The sequence below is a fragment of the Vipera ursinii genome, assembly GCF_947247035.1.
Source record: "Vipera ursinii genome assembly, chromosome: 2".
Taxonomy (NCBI): domain Eukaryota; kingdom Metazoa; phylum Chordata; class Lepidosauria; order Squamata; family Viperidae; genus Vipera; species Vipera ursinii.
Window position 1 is genome coordinate 191808550 of NC_139513.1, and position 21576 is coordinate 191830125.

Sequence of the window (21576 nt, forward strand, 5' to 3'; positions counted from 1 at the left end):
TTACATCATCTTCACCAACCATTCCTCCATTTTGAGTAATGCTAAATCTTTGCACCTTTGTGCATACAATAATTGCGTTGCAGTTGTGTATAAAATCAAAGTTTCATGATTCTTTTAATCCCAAAAGAAAAACCTTTGGTTTCATTTGTGTATTTATCTTTAAAATTCTCTGAATCATCTTTCTCACATACTCTCTCTCTGTTCATCATTAGAAGTAATGAACTTCATTGATTTTATTGCTTGAGGCATTTCCCAGTGCTTTTTCAGTAAAGGCCCCAGAATTATGAACACTTTTCATTGAGAAAAACCTTCCTTTTGGCTTTCAAACAAGTAATGCTCCTATTTCATCAGGCATCTGACTTGTCTTAATAACCCTTCTGTTATGATTTACTTATGACAAGATGGGTGGGGAGAATTTCTTTCAGTATACCCAGGTGGACAGAAAGCCTCCAAAATGGACTTTCCAGAGGTGAAATATAATTGGGTTTGTGCAAATATGTTGATTTCATTAATTAAAATTCACTTAATTGATTGAGCACAATTTTAATTAGCTGAAGCCCTGAATAGCTTTTGTGATTAGTTATGCTACACTGAACTTTTAGAAGCACTTTCACATTATATTTACTTACAAAGCAGCTATAGAAACAAATTCAGCTAAGTGTTAAATAGTTGATATTTAAGAGTGTTCAATCACTTCAGTTTATTTTAAATAACAATAATAATATTACTGTTACTTAAAACTGAGAAAAATATGATAATAAATCATCCCAAATAATTTCAATGCACATTTTTAATATATTGGCTTCAGATCTATCACTATAATCTCCTTTTTTTGTTCTAATAAGCACTTTGGGATTATGAGAGCAAGTTATAGAAACTATTATAAAATAGCTGCCATAATCCTGTCCATTTCCAAAATGATTAGCAATGAGTATAGCTAGCCATTAAACATCCATTTCCCAAAATATACATTAGTGTGATTGAAAGAAAAGTAACTTTCATAAGAAAATGAGGAGAGGGGAGAAGACAATTCTATCATAGGCAAAACATTCAGCTACCCTATGTATTATTCTTGAGACAAATAAATTTTAGGCAAACAAGGCAGGTCACTCCAAAATATGTAACAGAAGTATCTTCCTCACACTTTCCAGTTCTCTGTTACCCATTTAGAATCTCAGGATGGTCCCCTTTGTGGCAAGATAAGAATATTTCAGAGCAATCAATAAACTAGTATTAACTGAAATGAAGGTTATAAACGTATAAATAAATAAAAAATGCTTCTCCTTGGCTATTTGAGATAACTGATGTTACAATTAGGTATAAACTTCACATTGACTAAAAGGTACATCTTATTTAAAAATCCATCTCTTCCATTTTGTAGCAATTTTCTCAACATTCAAATACCTCTTCCCTCTCAAAGCAGGAGAGCTTAAATGTACTTTCCTATGTGAAAACTGGCTGAAAAGTTAGGCATCCCTTTATATTCTGTAATCACAGTATCTGTGCTACCATTTCACAAGCGTGCAGAGTCCTCTGCTGTTCATATAAGTGTTTTGCAGGTTCAGTGAGTACTGGCAACTATCTTACCATAACCAGGAACAGGGCATTCTCTGCCCATTTGTGAGAATGAGGGTGAAGCTGGACTGCTGGCAACCATTTCCTTGGAACAAATCTTACGTTCTTTTATTCTGTCTTGCAATATGGTCAGCCTAAAGGGATGCAGTCCCAGGATATCTATTAGGCTAGTCCCAATTTTCTGCTTTCAAATGGAAGGGAATTGTGTATCACACAATTTCTATCACACAATGTTGTGTTTTATGTTTTAACAGTGATAGGAATTCTCTAGTCATTTTCTGAGGGAAGAACAAAGTATTATCTTCCAGGGTGTTTAAATAATGAAGTCAAGGAATTATTGACATGTTAGGTCTACTGCTAATCATAATGTATATAATGACCTACACTATTTTATAAACATGTGTGTGTGTATATGTGTGTGCGTGTGTGTGTGTGTGTATGCATATGTATATACATATGTATATATGTATGTATATTAGCACATTGGTATATACACTATTCTTGAGAACAGACTTCTGAGTTTATTTTGAACATCAACCTTCCTCCTTTTTTTCTCTTCTTTTTTAGGCCTATCCTCCAAGAGCAACAATTGCTTCCCACACAATCTGGAAATTTTAGCCCAAAATAGCTAAGAGCAGTGACAGGAATTAATCTTTCTAAGTAGGGTTTCATTCCTGTGGTACTAAATAGTAGCATACAAATTTTTATTGTAAAATTTAAAATTATATCCAAAGAATTTGTAACAATTTTAATACACACACACACAAACATTTCCTTGGCAATATTTTATGTTAAGAATTCTGGCTGAAGACTGGGGTTATGTTAGTCCTAACAAAATGACCTTGACACTGTTGCTAATGCTCATATTGCTGGAAGGTGAAGCCTTTGGTCGACTCTACAGACTACTGCACCGCTTTCTTTATTTATAAAATATCTGTCAAACTTTTCCTACAGGAGCTCAAGGTCACACAGATTACATTTCCATTTTTTCCTAAAAAATGAATCAGGGAAAGTTGGTCTGAAAGAGAGTACCTGGCTGAAAGTCATTCAGTAACTTTCCACAGCTGCATCTAATCTAGTCCAAGACCATAACCACTATACTATTCAAGGTTTGCCCAAACCACATAGGCTGGGTCTTCTGACAGTGGAATCCTTCCAAGTGGTGTGTTTTCCTAGAGATGGTTCCTCTTTTGCCTTTCCCCCTGGGAGTGAATGAGCTCCTCTGGAAGCCATAAGGCAACATCAGCAAAGAACAGGCAGGCAGTTCTGAGGGAGCCATAATTTCAGAGGACTAGGTGCACCTTGTCCATCCTGGGCCTGTGTTTCCCTCATGCCGGGAGTTCTCGTTTAGCAACCACAATTGGGACCAGCAACTTGGTCATTAAGTAGTTGCTAAGTGAAACCATGCCTGTGCTTATATTACTTTAGCTTTCCTTTGCTTTGCAGATTTGTAAAGATCATATATGCAAGGATGGGTCTTTAAGTTTTTCATCACTGTTCTAACTGAAAACGGTCACTAAGTAAGGCAGTCACTAAGTAAGGACTCTGCATTTTTCAGTGCAAGAGTAGAAAAAGGCAAAGCTACCAGCCCAGATGTAGTAAGGTAGCCTTCCAAGAGTGGCATATTATCAAGCAAATCTTCAGGGGTGAATACTGGGCTCTTCCAGACCTGCATAATTTAGTCCTAGAGAACAATCCTAACTTTGGGTTGAGTTCTGTTCCACAGCTTGGATTACTGTAGAATGTGTTGCGGAAAAGTCTAGCATCAGTGCCTTACTCAAGATTTTTGTGTAAGATCTTCTCTTTGTTGCAGAGGCACATAAATGTGTGAAAAGTGTGACCATCCTATCCTTGTATAACTGGATATATTGCGTGCTTAGAAGACTTACTTGCAGCCGTTAAGATAATCCTAAAGAAACTAACTTGATGTTGAACATGATAACGGCAGCACGGTTACTGGTGGGACAATATTGGAAGAAGGATAGTTTGCCCACTGTAGAAGAATGGGTGTTTAAAGTTTCGAATCTTACAGAAATGTCTAAGATTTCTGCTTATCTGAAGGATCATTCACAGGAAAGATATATTTCAGTTTGGAGGAGATGGATAAATTATATTCAAAACAAATATGGGACTAAAAAGTTCCATTTAGCTTATGAGTAGATTTTAGTGGGATATTGTTATTGGTACGTTGTTTGTAGTTATGTTAAAAGAGAGTTAAAGCGCATTGTGAATTTGGTTAATTGTATATTATGCATAATTTTTATTTAGAATATGATTATTGTAACTATAATCCTGTATTTAGCTCTGGGAAGTGGGGGGGGGGGGAAGTGGGTGGGTTTGGGGTGGGAGGGATTTGGGGATATATTGTAAAATTTTGTTTTTGTAAAACTTTAATTAAAAAAAAAGATAATCCTTTTTCCATTCAATTGTTTACTAAACGTTATATTCTTGCCTGTCTTCCACCTCGTTTACAAGAATCGTGCAAAACTTCTCTTTCTCTCTCTCTCTCTCTCACACACACACACACACACAAAATATGTGTATCTGCGTGTATACGTGCATACACATACGGAAAGCGACGGGGAGATGCCACCACTCAACCCGGTAAAAAAATGATTACTGCGTTGCTTTTCAACAAGCAACTTGGCTCGTACGGTAACTCTATTTATGGAAGGCGGAGCTTATAAACGAGGGTGGTGTTTCTGACCTCACATCCTGTTTAGGCCTTGTGGGTTTCTTTGAAAACGAAAAATACCCTTTTACTGCAAGCGGGAATTTGCAGCCCTATTTATATATATTTTTTTTGTAAAGGAAGGCGAGACAAAGTGGAAGAATCCGACCTGCTTTTCCCGTTGCCGTGAGAAGGCTGCGCTGTGGTAGCCTAGACCCGGCAAAGGGGACCGTCTCCTCTCTTCTCCAGCCACCTCCCCCCCCCCACTCCCGCACGCAGCATAGTTACAACAAAGAACATAACTGTGGGGTGGGGAAGGGGGTAGGAAGGGATGCAGCATTAATCTTCTAATTTAGGGCTCGAGGCTGGAACAAATTCCGGGAGAACGAGACAGGAGACGGCAGTAAGAAGGGATTTGGCCAGAGAGGTGAGTAGTTTTGCTGGAAAATTTTTTTGTGGGTTTTAGAGTGTGTGAGTGTGTGTGTTTGTGTGTGTGTGTGGGGGGGGGTTAAGTATAGAAGAAGCTGGGGATGTGCTTCCAAAGGCCCAGGTTTCTCATCCCTGCTCCCGGGTCATTCTTCCTGGAGGCGGGCGCTTGTACCGGAATTTGGAAAGGAAGGTTTGGAGAGGAGGAAGTCGGAAGATGCGGCAGGCCGGCCTCTAAAAGGATATAGGGCAAGCTAGTGTTCTTGATGCGGTACTTTGTAATAAATGGTTGTCGAGATTACTGTGTTCTACCAGTATTCTAGTGTCATTTTTTTTAACCTTGTGATTGTCACTGGTAATCTCTAATATTAATGCCATGTCTTATAATCGCATTTGCTAGATGTGCTGTAGGTGAGCCAGTGTCAACTTTAGGAGTGATGGGACGCATGGAGAGGAGGAATGTTGAGGAACGTGGAGTAGTATCCTCTGTACTGAGAAAAGAGCCAGATGATTTGAACACATGTGGGAGATTAGGATTTAAGGGTTGTGTTTGGGCAATGCTGGTGGAAAAAAGAGAGTGGATACATGCATTGCTTAATGTTTGTGTGTGTGTGTGTTTGTGTGTGTTGTCACTGTGATTATAAAATCCTGCAGAATTCCCGATACATTGCTGCTGTGTCTTTGGTTAAAAAGATTCTGTTCTATAAATTGAATGATTACTTCTGTAAACACCATAGTAAAGCAGTCAGATTAAGAGGAGGACAAGACTTTATCATTTCTAGCAATTGAGTAAGAGATTTTTGGAAATAGCTTGTTGTGCAGCAATGAGAAAAAGAGTCTACACCCTTGTCACAGTTATTAAAGGTGCAAGGATTTTCTCCTTCACATCTGATAGCCTTAACATTTGCATGAATGTGGGAGAGAGGACTGTGTGGTTTAGTGTGAAGATAATTTGTGTTGGATGACACAACTTGAGTGGATCTTGGCAACAGTTTCAATTGTTTTTGAAATCTATTTCTTACTTTGTTTCTCTACAAAGAAAGCAAGTAGCAGCTGGGTTCCAGGTATTGTAGTTATTGAAGTTTATTCATGGTGTTTAATATTATTTAGGGCCTAGTATTTATAACTATCTGTTGTTATTGCATGTAAAAGATGTGATTTAGAATAGAATAGACATGGAAGGACGTTGGAGGTCTTCTAGTCCAGCCCCTGCTCAAGCAGGAGATCCTGTACCATCTCAGACAAGTGACTGTCTAGCCTCTTTTTAAATCTCCAGTGATGGAGCACCCACGATTTCTGGGGGCAATTTAGTTTGGATAAGAATGAGTAGAGTAAGACTGGTTGGAAGGAGAGATTTGAGAACTTAAGAAAATTTACATTTGTTTCCTGTTTTCCTTTTGCACAGCCCATCCTGCATTTGAGGGAATTATGTTCCGGTTCATGAGAGATGGAGAGCCAGAGGATCCAATGTTTATGATGTGAGTCAAGCATCCTAGCCTTTCTATATAAGACAAAAGGATTAGAATAATTTTCCTAATGGTGAGCCACAAGGATGTGCAAATATTACCGTTAGAATCACAAAAACATTTTTAAAAAAATGTTCCAAAACTCAGAAAATGCCTAATGTCGCAAGATTTTGATACGTTGCCTGAAATATCTTGAGATTCAGAGGTCTTGAAAGGTTTTTTTATTTTAATTTTAAAAAGTTAGATAATTATGGTTTCTCAGACACTACCTGGAATGGTCTTTTTATTTGTATGATGTCTGCAGACATTAAGTCATTGGTGATTTTCTTCATAACCTTTTGCCTGATGACATAGTAAACCATATGAAGTAAAAGCTTGTGAACCACTGCTCTAGGAAAAGGAAATAAAACTGTGGGATTGATGTGGATTATTTAGCAGCTTAACTCCCTTGCAAAACTTCCTTTCCCACAGGGATCCTCTTGCCATCCATCAGCAGCATGTGAATCGTGTGCTTTCAGGTGGATTTGGATATAGCCCTTTCCTTAGCATTGGCAATGGGACAGTACCTGGAACACGCCAAGTTAGTCGAAGAATGCAGGTAATTAAAAAGTCAGTGGATTGTGGCTAGATCTGTTTATTTTTCTATCAAACTAAATTTTCAACCTAGTTTTTTTGGCTTGATGAGAAGAATCTGGGTTCTGCCTTGGTTATGTATCTATTCCCAAAGAAAGATGGATACTGCACTTCCCAACATTAAAACAGGGTCATGTGATTAATTTTTAATTTATATTCTACTTTGTCACTCGGTGAGACTCTAGACGTATAAATGATTAATCTAAGTCTCAAAGTATCTTTCAATACGCACATAATTAGTCCAAAATGAAATAGAAAAAGAGCAACTGAGAATAGCTGTAGTTAAATTCCAGCAATACCATTTTAATTCATAGCCTGTAACATTATAAATATTTCAGTGTGTCTGGGAACAGGATTATGCAAATAGGAAGCCCCATGGAGATGACAAAATACCAGCAACTTACCAAGATTTTCCCCCAAATTGCTACTTTTGAACTTGAGGGCAAAGACCCAGCCATTCCTTACTTAGCAAAACACGTGGCTGCCTTTTCCTTGAATAAAACCAATGAGCTGCTGTTTTATTGGCTGCCAAATATGAACCTTGGAAGGGTCATTGTTATGTACTTGGTCTACTTTGCATTTGCTTATATACACTACTCTTGCTTATATATGCTATTCTTACCAATTCTAATTTAGGAAGATCAATATGAGTAATTCAGAGATTGAAATTATTCTCAAGATTGGTTTTATCCACAAACTCATTCCTTTTCTGTTATCAGAGATAACTGATGGAGAAATTAAACTTGAACAATTACAGAATAGAGCCCTTAGGATGTGGGAATATTTCATCCCCCACCCCCCTCCCCAGTTAGATCTTTACTTTCTGCTGCTTTATCCAGTTGCAAAGCAGAAGAGCTTCTACCCTTTTATTCAATTACTCTTTGCAGAATCTATGGCCAGGGATTTTATGACTTTCTCTTTCATTTATTTATTAAAACTTTATGCCTCTCCCAGTGATTTCAGGTGGTTTATATGATTATGCCTATGAACATTCTCAAAATAGTTTTAAAAAGGGGCTGAAGCAAGGCTTATTTTTAAAAAAATCAAATTTCTATCCTGCCACAATCAGATGATAATTTAGCAGCTTATGGAAGACAAAAATTAAAACATTGAAAGTCAGATTAAAATTCAGTCACAGTAATAATCAAAAGAATAGAAAAAATGTGTTGGATATAAACAAAACCAAATAAAAGATAACAGTAAAAATAAATATTAAGAACAGTTAAAGAAAAAAAGAACAAGAAAAAAGAACTTCTTTGCAGATAAAATGCAAAATTTCATTTATTAATGTTTCAATAGTTGTAATCTTAATCTTGCCTTTCTATTATTTTATTTTATTTGCCTCTTTTTTATCTGTCAAGATATCCAGCCCATTGACTTTCATTGTATTTAAGTTAACACAGCTTTGGAGGTTTTGTGTGTATATTTTAATTTCATCTGGGCAAGATTTCTAGTTGTTAAATGAAGTTGTCTTGCCTTTCGGAGATTTCTTGTCAAATATTATCAATTTTTTATTATTTAATTATTTATTTATTTAATTGATTGATTGATTTTATATACCGCCCTATTCCCGAAGGACTCAGGCGGTTTACAGGGCGAGTTAAAACAATACAAATAAGTACACTTTAAAATAGAATTAAATTAAGACTAGCCCACAATTAAATTAAAATTAAAATTAAATTAAAAACCCCTCAGTCCAGCAAGATCAAACAACCAGGTTTTAAGATCCCAGCGAAACGAGCGAAGGTCTGGGGCAGTCCAAAGTTCTACTGGCAGTTCATTCCATAGGGCAGGCGCGCCCACAGAGAATGCCCTCCCCCTTGGAACCATCCATCGGCATTCCCTAATCGGCGGAACCCTAAGGAAGCCCTCCCTGTGGGAGCGCGCAGGACGCTGGGAGGCTGATGCTGGCAGCAGGTGCTCCCTGAGATAATCCGGACCCATGCCATTTAGGGCTTTATAGGTCATCACCAGCACCTTGAATCTTACCCGGAGGAGAATTGGAAGCCAATGCAGCTCACGGAGAAGAGGTGTTACATGAGAGTATCGGGAAACTCCCATTACTACTCACGCAGCTGCATTATGACCTTTCTAAAATTTTTTTAAAAAAGGTAAAGGTTCCCCCGCACATGCGTGCTAGTTGTTTCCGACTCTAGGGGCCGGTGCTCATCTCCGTTTCAAAGCCGAAGAGCCAGCGCTTGTCCGAGGATGTCTCCATGGTCATGTGGCCGGCATGACTAGACGCCAAAGGCGCACGGAACACTGTTACCTTCCCACTGTAGTGGTCCCTATTTTTCTACTTGCATTTTTACGTGCTTTCGAACTGCTAGGTTGGCAGAAGCTGGGACGAGTAACAGGCGCTCACTCTGTTACGCGGCACTCGGGATTTGACCCGCCAAACTGCCGACCTTCTGATCGACAAGCTCAGCGTCCTAGCCCACTGAGCCACCACGTCCCTTCTAATTTTTCTTACATGATTTTAAATAATCTTCAGGCTTCTGCAAGGAACTTGACACTACAAATAGTGATTCAGTTTTTAAGGAGTTCCTGTTTTGTAATTAGCTGTTTGATTTGCCTGGCAATTTCTACTTCTGTGTTTGTTGAACTTTAAAGTCTTCTGGCTAAAATATCCCCCAAAATCAATAACATTTATCAACATCCATCTTATTTCAATTCCTAGAAACCAAATAAAGGGTTATTTAGCTTTGTCTCTTATCTCATAGTTTCATGGCCAAGACAGAATTAGTTTAGAATATATCCTATATATTCTCAGTTCTGTTTATATCAATATAAATTCATCAGCACCGACAAGCATGCAGAAAACTATATAGATTTTGACTGTTTTAACACATTTGGGTAATAATTTGAGAATAGAAGTTCTAGTACATACTTTCTTAATCTTTAAATTGAGTGTAAATTTAAATTAATGTACTTTCTTTGTCCTTCTCTATGCTAGATAAAACAAGATTACTCTAGAGAGGTGAAGTCTAATTACTTGGTGTCCCTTTCTTGTTTTTATAGGCTGGAACTGTTTCGCCCTTTGGGATGTTAGGAATGGTAGGCCATAATTTTCTTCTTTTGACAACTACTTGTTCTAGCCTGGTTTTTTATGATCTTCTTTTCTGGGTAGTACTTCACTTTTCTTCAGTTTGTGATAGTTTAAATATATAACTGTGAAAATAATGAGGATAATGACATTTCTCAAATAGCAACAATGAGTATGATTTTTATATAGCTTTCAGTTATTAAAAATGATGCCAGCTGGAAAGATGTTGAATTCACCTCTTTCTAGACAGAAAGCTGGGGTTTCACTTTTGCATCTAGTGGGTGGAACAGCTTGCCGTGCCTGCCTTAGCTCTGCCTTCTAAAGAAGAACAGCTTTTTCTTTTGCCTCCATTTTAGGCTGAGAGTTGTTGTTATGTAATATTATTATATACATCATCATCATTATTACTACCATTACTATTATCTAGTGCATCCAAAGAAAGAAGGGGAGGGGAGGGAGAATACTGCAGCATTTTTGGAATCTTGCTATCTGTGCAGATACTGCTTGAGAAGATGATGATGAACTGGCAGGAATGTGTGGCCGTATTGAAAGAGGATCCACAAGAAGACTTGTTTGTGTGGTCTAGATGTTCCATGGTCAGGTAGTCACCTGGAGAAGCATAATCCATAAGCTATGATTCTAGGCTGATATCACATGAAAGGAACACAATTCTTTCCCACCTTTTCTCCTGCTGTTATTTCTCCAAGAAACACAAGCCAAACAGAGGCCAGACACTTTTTCTTCATCAGCAACAGGTACAGTAGAGGAGGCACTGATGGTTAAGGTGGGCACTATTCCAGCAGCCTCTCTTCAAAGGAAGCTGGACAAGCCATCAACCTTTAGGAAAAGAGGTGTCAGGTAGCCAAAGAATACTTTGAAGAACAACAAAACAGACATTTTGTCAGAGGAAATGGGATTGAGCCCATCGAGGTCAGGAGAAGCTTCCATCACCTTAGTAAAGGAGCACAGGATCTGGAGAAATCTGACCTGCAATGGTTTCTCGAGCAGATGGGCACAGCACTGTTGGAACAGGTCCCCTGGGAGTGGAAGGGATGCGTTTTACTTTGCCAGATCATGGCAGAACTGAAGGTTTCAGTATGCAAAAGCCTTAGAATTTCTACTCTCCTGTTGCCTCTTAGAATACTCGCAATCAGAGTCTCAGAAGAAGCAAAGGAGAAGAAGCCTAGCAGGCATCAAATAATACTTATTCAGAGAATGTAAGGGTTATGACGGAGTATTCTACCACCTACATTCTTGGTTTTCATTGCATTAAGTGGGAACGACAAAGTCACATTCAAAATGGTAAAATAGGAGTCTTTGTGAAGCAGTCAGATTTCATAATGAGAAGTTTAAAGAGGCCAACAATAGCTTCCAGAAAATATTTCATGCTGATCTGTTTTCAGTACTGATGAGGAAGTAGGCAAAAGTGTTTCAATGAAAGTAGTTATTAGCATTAGCACAAACTAATAAAGCTATAGGAACATAACATGTGGCCATGGGTCCTCATCTTCCTGAAGTTCAGACTTAAAGGCCCTGCTTCCAGTTCTTTTCACAGAACTTATGAAAAGGGAATGGGCATAGCTGGCCAAGCATTCATAGCCCCCAGAAGAAGAAAAAATCATCTGCAGGAGCCCATGAAATGACAAGGCATTCCCTCGATTGAAAAACAGCTGTCTTGTTCTCAATACTGTACAAAGAGAAAGAGATGAAATGCTTATGGATCTATGAAATGTAGAGCAAATGGAATGTTAAAACATAAAGGATTGGGCATTTGGGTGACAGGCTGTGTCTTCTATATCCACCAGAGCAATGATAATTTATTATGATAACAAGAATTGTTCAAGGACATAATTCAAAAATTTCAAGGAAGCAATCAGCAAGTTTGCAAAAGCATTCAAACTTGATTGCAGATACAATCTTGGGTGGGTTAGAGTTTGCAACCACTCCCCCTGAAATACTGGCATATTGGAGCCTGTGACTTGCATATTGGCCAGTAGACCACCAGTCAAGAATCAATCTTGCAGCCAAGATTATTAAAAAAAATGGCGAACCCATTGACCCTTTGGGTGGCAGAGAAAAAGAAGCTGATTGGGAAAATCACAGTGATCATGTGACTGCAGCTGGACTTGGTTGCAGAGTGCCTACATCACAATCACATGATCACAGGGATGTGACAATTGTAAGTATGAGGACTGCAAGTCACTTTTTTTAGTGCCATAATTACTTTGAACAATTGCTAAATGAACAGTCGTAAATCAAGGACTATCTGTACATCAGCAAGAGTGAAATGAGATTATAGATGTAAGAGTTATATAGTTGGGTGAAAACATACCTGGCCTCCTGTCAACATATAAAAGATGCATAGAATACAATTGTGGACCAGGGGAACCAAGACCCTGTCATGGGTGGGGAAGTGGATCCTTGCTAGATCCACTGTTCCCTGTTGGCAATAGTGGACAACAGGAAAGCAAGAAGATTCATCTGATTTCATATTACAGGGCAGACGCAATTGATGCCCTCCTGACACTGTGGCCAAAGAGACTAATATGTAAACACTAATCCTGACTAAGCTGATACACAAAAGGAGGATATTCAGGGCATGTATAATCTTAATTCCCCTTTTTTGCCCAGCAGACCTTGATACTGAGTGGTATGAAGACTTCCCAGATATCTGTCATTACAGCCAGACATACTGAGCCTAGATCTTGGAATGACTTCATTTCTATGCCTGAAACTTGAATGGGGCATTTTCTGAGTGCCAGCTTGCCAGACTTCAACAGTGACACCATCTTGGCATCCAGGTTGCCTAAATACCATCAGAAACTTGGCATGCCTTTGAACACTGCTTTGGAAGATAGAGATGAAGAGTAAAAGATTTCTAAAGATGGATCTGGATAATATCCTTGAAAACCAGTACCTTCCAAAATCAGGTCACTCCTCTGGGATTCAAACTGTAGGAGAGAGAAACATTTCATCTTGCAACATCCCTAAGTTCAATGTTTTCACAGGGGCACTAGTCTACTATTTCCCTCCAGTTACGCACCATTTTCTTTTATGGGATTTGATATTAGTTCTTGGAGTAATTACCCCTGTCCCCTTTAACACATTCCAGTGAACCCCATGAGCACTCTTGCACAGAAATAAACTTTTCCACTGGAAATGTCCTTTGCCTGTGAGAGCTGAGAAAGGAGAGAGTCCCTCAAAGGAGACTTGTATGCATTCCACCACCCCAAGGTAGTTTTGAGACTTTACTCACGGTTTAATGCCAAAGATTAACTCTAACTTTCTCAGGCGATACGAGATACTGCTACCAGATTTCTTCTCAAATATATATAAAATATTAGATATATACAGAACCTTAAGAATGTGCCTTAAGTCCCTTCTAGGGAGTGGATGGCTGATAGCTTATTCCTCCTCTTTAAGAGATGAAATGAGTGATTCCATCTGTATACCGATGGATCAGTGACTGTATTATTCTGACCTAGTCAAGCAAATCCTGACTGACATCACAGCCTATTTAATCAGTCTCAGGAGATCTAGAGGTGAGGATTCTGCTAATAGACCTCTAAAGGGTGAGAACTAGCTTCATTAAGCATTCCAAGGTAGACAAATTCAACTTCGCAGAGGCAACATCCTGATACTCTACTAAGATAATGCTTTAACTCGTACTGGTCAACCTGGCACACTGCTACAGTTTAGACTTTCTGATTGGTTCCATCTTTGGTGACTGAGAATTTGCATTTGGACTTGCCACACACTATTGTGGTAACCAAAAGATGGACCAACAATCCCACCCAAATGTACTTTAAGGATCTGTAAAGGTAATTATGAGGAAAACTTGTTCTTTATACTTGGCTTTTACGTAACTGGTTTTATGCTTTTTCCCCCCCTTCTTTACCACACCAAAACCATGTTTTTTTTCTAAATCATTTTCTCAGCTGAAGTCATCATGAGGGTATTCCTTCCACCAGATGCAAAATGCTAAGCTGTGCTTTCTGACTAGAAGAGAGAAAATCTTTTTTAAACATTTAAACATTTTTAAAAGAGATAAAAATCAGAAAATTCTGGTAAAAATGTAAATATATTTACGGTACTGAATTTGAATTAACTATTCCCAATCATCAGTGATCAAAGATATATTGGGATGGAGTTCAGTAGCTTATAAAACCAATAAATAAATATATATACTACTAGAATGCTAGTTGTCAGTACCTTTACCTAGGCAAAAAGTGCATCATAGGACAACCATTTTTGAACTAAGGTAACTTAGATGGGCTAACTAACTTACAAAATGTGTCCAAATTTGGAACTCATAAATCCCAATGGAATGAAATTTGGGGAAGTGGTGGTTGCTTCGGCACTTTTGTCTGCTGCTATGCTGCTGCAATCACATGATCTTCATTTTCAACATTCAGTGACAGTTTCTCAGCCAGTCTTATATTACCTCACTCCTTCCCCGATACCCAATAGCAGCCACTTACCTGCCTGCTGAGAAGGGAAGGAAAGGGATATTTCCAGTGTTCCCCACAAGGAAATTCAACGGGGAAGCTGGCATTTCTCCTTCTGCTTTTTGCCCACTCTTGGTCATTTTGTTTTTCTGTTTAGGTATGGAAATGCCTGTGAAATGAGGACCTAACAAGTTGTCTAGTATGTCCTAAAAGCATATTGTATACGTTCTTAAAGGCATATTTATTCCAAGTGTATCACATGGTACTTAGCAGATTGCAAATAGGGAAGAAAAGATAATTCAGAGTTCTAGAGAAATTTAGGTACATATTCACTGGAAAGTTATCCGATTATGATAAAAACCATTTACCGTGTCTTCCATTTACAAATCACATATAATCTACTCCAACGAACTGAACAGATCTAGGTGTTGCCTCTATGCATCAGACCTGAGATCACCTAAGTATATCCTGACCCACATCCAGAGCCTGGATATTAATTTTCCCTAGCACTAAAGTCCAGGACACTCCAGCACTAGCTGGACCACTGGAAACATGTGCAAGCCTCCTGTTACAGCAGCAGGATATAATCATCCATAACGTCAACCCAAACATTACTTTCTGGCCCAGCTTCACTTAACTTTCTGGTGAATATGTATCTAAATTTCTCTAGAATTCTGAATTATCTTCTGTCTATCTGCAATCTGCTAAATATCACGTGATAGTGGCCACAACAATGCATGGCATAGTGGTCTCCTTGAATTCTTAAAAAAACATTGCTACAGATATGTTTTTGGTAAGCTAGGAAGTGTTTTCAGAATTTGTGCCCTTGAGTGACATTCATATCACTAAGGGTATAGAATGTACTCATGAACAATTGCTAGAAACGGCAACGGCTCCTAATTTCACTATTTGACTTCCCTATCTGGTCACTCCACAAAGCTCTTTTTCTATCTCTTCAGGCAGGTGGCTTTATGGACATGTTTGGAATGATGAATGACATGATTGGGAACATGGTGAGTTCATTTTGTCTGCATCTCTTTTCCAATATCATTCTAGTTGATATTATAAAGGTAAAGGTAAATATTCCCCCGCACATGCGTGCTAGTCGTTTCTGACTCTAGGGGCTGGTGCTCATCTCCGTTTCAAAGCCAAAGAGCCAGCACTAGTCCGAGGACATCTCCGTGGTCATGTGGCCGGCATGACTAGACACCAAAGGCGCACGGAAGGCTGTTACCTTCCCACCATAGTGGTCCCTATTTTTCTACTTGCATTTTTACGTGCTTTCGAACTGCTAGGTTGGCAGAAGCTGGGACGAGTAACAGGCGCTCACTCTGCTATGCGGCACTTGGGATTCGACCCACCAAACTGCCGACCATCTGATCGACAAGCTCAGCATCCTAACCCACTGAGCCACCGCGTTGATATTATAGGCAGTGTAAAAATCCCTTTAAATGGGCAGAGAAACTGGAAAAGCTCTGGCTTCACGGATATATGATGATAGCATTGCAAAAGCACAGTTTTTGATCAACTGAGCTTCAATTATTGTTTGTTTTAATTACAAGTATTCCAGAATGCCACCATATGTAGGGAATAGAGTAGCAATGCCTGTGGTGTTACTATCACAGAATTTGTGCTTTTCAAACTATTCCCAGTTTGGAGAGGCAAACACCGAGGGTTGTGTATATGTAGCAAATTCCATCTGAGTTCAAAGAAAGAAACCAAGTCAAATTATGCAGCGCTATAAATATTTCAAAATAAGATTTGTAAAATAGCTGCATACCTCAGCTAAAATGGGGGAGTTTTCTTAGTGCAGAATCTGAATGAAGGTATAGAGGATTTAAAATTAATAAATTCCTCACCACTTCTAGTGCATGAGGTATACAGCCTTATCAATTTATATACTCTTCTTGTGGGCAGAAACATAATTTCTTTTTCCCATCTTCATATTTGGTTATTTTCCCCATTCTTTCTTGAAAAATACTGCAGAGACAGATAAATCTTGGTGGGGAATTATCAAGAAATCATCATGAAGGGTACTGAACAACTGCAGCTTGCAGCTGCTAGATTTTTGATACAGAATCAGAGTTGCATCAGAGCCTTTTCCAAAACTGCTGCAAAATTGTATGTAGCATTTCAGAAGAAGAAAATTATGAATTAACATGAATCATATGAGGAATAGCTTTCATCCAAATTAAGTTTGGTCTGGCAATTTTTGAAGTGTACTTCAGGAGAGCCATTGAGACCTAATGCTGCTCCTCTTCAGAAGATTTATTCATATTTTATACAGTGGAAAGATTCAGTACATTTTTTCTTATTTTATTTTTTGTTGTACTTTAGGAACACATGACAAGTGGTGCCAATTGCCAGACATTTACTTCTTCCACTGTCATATCCTACTCAAATCTGGGTGAAGGCCCTAAAGTCTATCAGGAGACGTCAGAGACACGCTCTGCACCTGGTGGGGTAAGAAATCGGCTGCTTCATTTGACAAAATGTTTAAAGAAGCACCAAGATTGGTTAATTCACTGGGCATTCATCTGCATGAGTACACACTTAAGAGAAAACAAGATGAGAGGTAAGACTTGTTTTCAGATATGGGATGAACCCTTTTGTGTGGCAATTAACAGTGACAAAACAGGGTGCCTTTTTTATCATTTGAAACGACTTGGTGCCTGTTGAGGCAAAACTGAAGAATTTCAAGGGGAACCTCAAGAAGGCTACCAGCAATATTACATTCTTCTAATTTTGACCTGTTCTGCTCACCTCAGATCCGGGAGACGCGGCGGACGGTGCGAGATTCCAACAGTGGACTGGAGCAGATGTCAATTGGGCACCACATCAGAGAGCGTGCACACATTATGCAGCGCTCACGCAACCATCGCACAGGTGACCAGGAGGAGAGGCAAGATTACATCAATCTGGATGAGAGTGAGTGTTCCTTGTCATTGCCCTTTTTACCTGCAGCAGACTGCACAGCATTACAACACTCAGTTGCTGCCTGTCCTGTTTTGGTTTTCAGGTGATGCAGCTGCATTTGATGATGAATGGAGGCGAGAGACTTCCCGCTTTCGGACACAGAGGGGGCTGGATTATCGACGTCATGATGGAAATACTGGCCGAAGAATTGAGGGGGGTCGTCTTGCTATTCAGGGACCTGAGGATTCTCCAAACAGACAGTCGCGTCGGTACGACTGGTGAATCTACAGCAGATTTAAGGGGGGGTGCAGTGCAGTCACCCCCAAAACTACATTCATGCTCTTGTAAGTCTTAATTGTTGCTCCTCGCTTGCACTGTGTGTGCCTTCAAGCTTCTGAGATAAGAGAGTATGGGACCTTGTGAGCCAAACCACCTTTTTCAACATGAGTTGAGTTAGTGGTTTATATTACAGCCCAGCAGAGTTTGCTTTCTTTTTAACCTTTCTGGCACACAAATAAAATAGTTAAAATAGTACAGCAACGTACATTGGTAAGCTGGAAGACAAAGTTGCTGCTTGCAGAGCATGAGGAAATATTAAGATCTGGCAGACTTCCAAAAAAGCATGAATGAGCTTATATTTATTGATATTTACCATATTAAAAAATGATGTACTTGAGAAATATTTATTGGAACTATGTAAAAAATATTATTTAGATATTAATACAAATAAAATTATTTCTTATGCAAACCCTATTTTTAACAAAAATACTGAGAAGAGTTGCTTTAAATGTTTGCAAATAGCTTCAATATTTAGCAAATAATTTTGATTTTCAGATCCTTGACAAAGTCTTGGGGGATTCCCTGGGATTCTCAGATCACACTTTAAGAAATGCTGCCTTGGAGTGATTTGGAATGTCTTCTTTCTCTTAAAATAGCCGTATAACTTTAATTTTGTTTAGCTGCTGAGGCATTTCTGTGAACAGATTCTGTACTTGAAGTACCATGATTCTGGTTTTTATAATTGAGTATAAAAGTGTTGTAAATTGTTACCAAAATAATATATTCTCAATAGGAGCTAGATATCTTAGGTGCATAAAAATATTGTTTACTCAGATTGAATTGGATAAAAACAAAGTGTTCTTCTTTCTGGTGACAGAAGATTATAACTATTACTCAAAACTTGTGAATTGTACTCCAGACTATGTCTAAAAGATTGCCTGACTCCAGTTTTAAAAAGAAAAAAAAAAGCCTCCACAAAGAAAATCAGTGGGAAGAAGAAAAGTATTACTTTTCTTTCTATATACAGAAAACTTCATCTCAGTTTTTTAAGTGCAATACATTTATTTTGATTTAAAAATCCAGTATTTGAATTCCAACCAGGGCATTGTGTTTCTCATTGCTCACTGACTGTGCCTTCTGTGCTCTTTCTGACTTCTGTTGATTCTTTTCTTTCTTCCCATCCTTTTACTTAGGTAGACAGTGAAACTCTGACGGTGAAGCCCCTACAAAACAACACTTGGATCTTCTGCAAGATGAATTCTAGCTTCCTGCCCTCCTAAGATTTAAATTGACTAACTCTGCATAATTATATTTCTTGCATAGAACAGTTGGCCAAGGAGAATGTGAGGGACTTTTGTCTATAAATGAGTAACATATAAATTACTGTTTTCCTCTAACTCCTTTCTGTCCTACACAGGCTCCCCAATTTTCTATTTGGATGCTTTGGGGAGATTCAGGAGTTTTTGTTCATCCCCATACCTCATTTCTACTTACCCATCTCAAACAGCAGCCACATAACAGTTGATCTGCTAGTAGTGTCAAGTAGTTGGAAAACAACCTTTAGTTGCCTCTGCTCTTGATCAGCCTGCCTTCCCTGGAACTTGGGATATGTATGGAGTGCAAGAGATCAAGTAAAGTGTGGACAAACCAAGCAGGTCCAGCCTCTATTCTCCAGTTGTCACCTCCCAATCTTATAAAATTTGATTTTGTGAAACTTGTAACTAAATGTCTATTGAGTTGAATAAAGAAATGGAACCTGTAAAGTAAACAGAATCGCCTCTACTTCGGTGTTTGTGTCCAAGTTCTCAAAAGACAAAGGAAGACTTATTGAATGTATGTGACACTTCATAGTTTGTATCCTACTTTACTGAATCTGCATGTCAGCTGAAGTGATTTACTTATTTATTTTAAAAAGGCCCATGTTGTATGTGAGTTAGGGAATTCTTAATAGAGCAAGGATAGCATTAAACCCTGTAGACCTACTGTTCCAACGTTGATTAGAATGAAGATGGGCTTTTTCCCATTCTGTTTCAGGGTAAAAGCTTTGAGGTTTAGTTATATTGTTTTTGCTTAGACATTGCTTGACAGTGGGATAAAGTTTTTTTTAAACCATTGCTTAAAGGTATTACTCAAAATATTGAATACAAACATCACATGCGCTCATAGAATGCTTAGAAAATGGGGAAATAGTTTTGGCTATTAAATGTATAGTGAGTGTATTAATAGCATATACTGATGGGACAATATTAAAATCAAAGGCTCTTTCCAAGTGAGGACTAGATTTTTTTTCCAGTGGCCAGTTTATCGGACTGTTAGACTTCTCTGTACAAAAAAGTGGGGGTACATGCTATTCATACAATATGCTTTAAATCATTGCAGCTAATTGGTCCACGTTTCAAAGCACTATCCGAGACATAGGTGAATATGTAAGAATCAGTTTGATGGAAACATCTTGTTTCTGAATGGCTACTTGGTTGCCTGTTGATTCTGTCCTGCTTGGATCTCCAGTGCGAGAACAAGGCTCTTCATTTCAAAATGTATTTTACTATGGCCTCCATATGCAAATAGGTACGGACAGTCTATGTATCATGGGTAGTGCCAATAAGCTGAAGGAGAATGACAAAAGATTCTGTAATGAATGTATGTAAATCTGGAAAGGAAATAAGCCCTGCAGGCATTAGGAGGCAAAAGGAGAAGCCCTTAAAATGGAAGACAGGTAAGACACATGTATTTGGTTTGATAGGTCACCATCCTTGGAAAGAAGCTGATACAGTAGATGTGGGTTGTGAGGTCTGTTTTTAAGTGTTTCAGAATCTGAAGCAACAGATTGTAGTCCTGACTCAAAAAGGAGCTAGCTGAGCTTAGGAATTGGTGCAGTGGAAGTAACCAGCAGCAAATTCTTAGTTGTCTTGAGAAGGGGAGGTGTTCACAACAGCACCTGTAAGAGCAAGCAAGGTCAGACGTGACAGCTTTTTTGATGCAGTAAATAATGTTCTGAATGCTAGCAGGTAGCATGTTTTCTATGATCTACTTTGGCTTTGTGCCACAAGAGGAAGGATATAGGGAAAATATCTGTTATCTTCTTAAGCTGCCGCAATTGCCATGCAGTCATTTCCAGAATGTTTTCTCCAAATTTGACAATGCGCTAGTATACTATTGAATTTTTTTCTTTAAAAAATATTTGAATATCTACTTGTAAAGTGCTTATAAAGATTTTATTGTGCAATCATCCTATCTTAATTTCCAAATTTCCAGAGATCAGTATCTTCAAAAGCCCAAGCTTTCCCAGAGTTTCCAACTTTCACTGCAAAAATCAGTTAAGGAAGAAGAGACAGAACAGTTCTGCAAAGTATTTTATTTATAAATAGTAGGAAGCAGGAAGCATCTTACACTTTAAAGTTCATATTGAGCTGTTGATCTTCCAAAGTCTGTGTAAGTACAAAACTACTTTCGCTTGATGGGATTCCTTCCTGTTCTTGGAAGATTCCTTCCTGTTCTTCTATTGTAGTAGTGAGTCAGTGAAGGATTAACACCAATTATGCAGCTCTTTCCAATTTCAGAGTGGTAATTCTTACGCACATTAGGAGCTGAAAATGCATACAGTATTTTAATATTGAATCTGGCTAAACTAAATTGCAACAATGCATTTATGCAAATACGTTTTTCTTCTCCATAATTTCTTATTTAACATTTCTTTTTATTGTGAAATGCAAGAGAATAAAGTAGAGCCACAGGAAATCATAATCTGCCCTGTTTCAATTACGATAATGTTGGGAGAGAATATGATAGCCCTTCTTTTTCCTGTGAGGGTTAGCCTCTGCTTTCATTATTTTTACTATTATTTACTATTTACTAATATTTTAATAGTACCAGAAGCTGATACAATATTAAAGCTTATTTAACCATACTTTTTAAAAGCATAGTGTAGTAAGCCAACAGTTAAAGCTTTAGCTCTATGGGGCAAGAGCAGTACATGCATTGTTCAAATGACTGATTTAAGTTTTTGAGTCCTAGATAATTATGGAAGACACTCAAATATTTTAATGCTATTGGGAGCAGTAGAACAGACATGTCAAACACAAGGCCCGGGGGCCGGATCCGGCCCGCGAAGTGGTT

General features: G+C 38.4%; 1 protein-coding gene across 4 annotated transcripts; it reads left to right on the forward strand.

Annotated features, from left to right (window-relative positions):
- Window positions 1-4278: 4278 nt before the first annotated feature.
- MLF2 (myeloid leukemia factor 2) lies at window positions 4279-19233 on the forward strand. Of its 4 annotated transcripts, none has more exons than XM_083351931.1 (9): window positions 4279-4673; window positions 6078-6150; window positions 6610-6736; window positions 9793-9828; window positions 15225-15278; window positions 16603-16728; window positions 17034-17193; window positions 17285-17450; window positions 18654-19233. In XM_083351931.1, exons 2-9 carry the CDS (start codon window positions 6101-6103, stop codon window positions 18655-18657), a joined length of 723 nt encoding a protein of 240 aa, XP_083208057.1. In that variant the 5' UTR covers window positions 4279-4673; window positions 6078-6100; the 3' UTR covers window positions 18658-19233. The 4 variants fall into 4 exon arrangements, with proteins under 4 accessions (XP_083208057.1, XP_083208056.1, XP_083208058.1 ...); XM_083351930.1 differs by having other exon boundaries at window positions 18658-19233; XM_083351929.1 differs by having other exon boundaries at window positions 4286-4673; window positions 17285-17525.
- The last annotated feature ends 2343 nt before the right edge of the window (window positions 19234-21576 follow it).

Coding starts and splice junctions, on each gene's coding strand:
- MLF2 (XM_083351929.1), top strand. CDS start 6,101: ATGTTCCGGTTCATGAGAGATGGAGAGCCAGAGGATCCAATGTTTATG. Junction 6,151..6,609: donor GAGGATCCAATGTTTATGAT/GTGAGTCAAGCA, acceptor CCTTTCCCACAG/GGATCCTCTTGCCATCCATC. Junction 15,279..16,602: donor ATGACATGATTGGGAACATG/GTGAGTTCATTT, acceptor GTTGTACTTTAG/GAACACATGACAAGTGGTGC.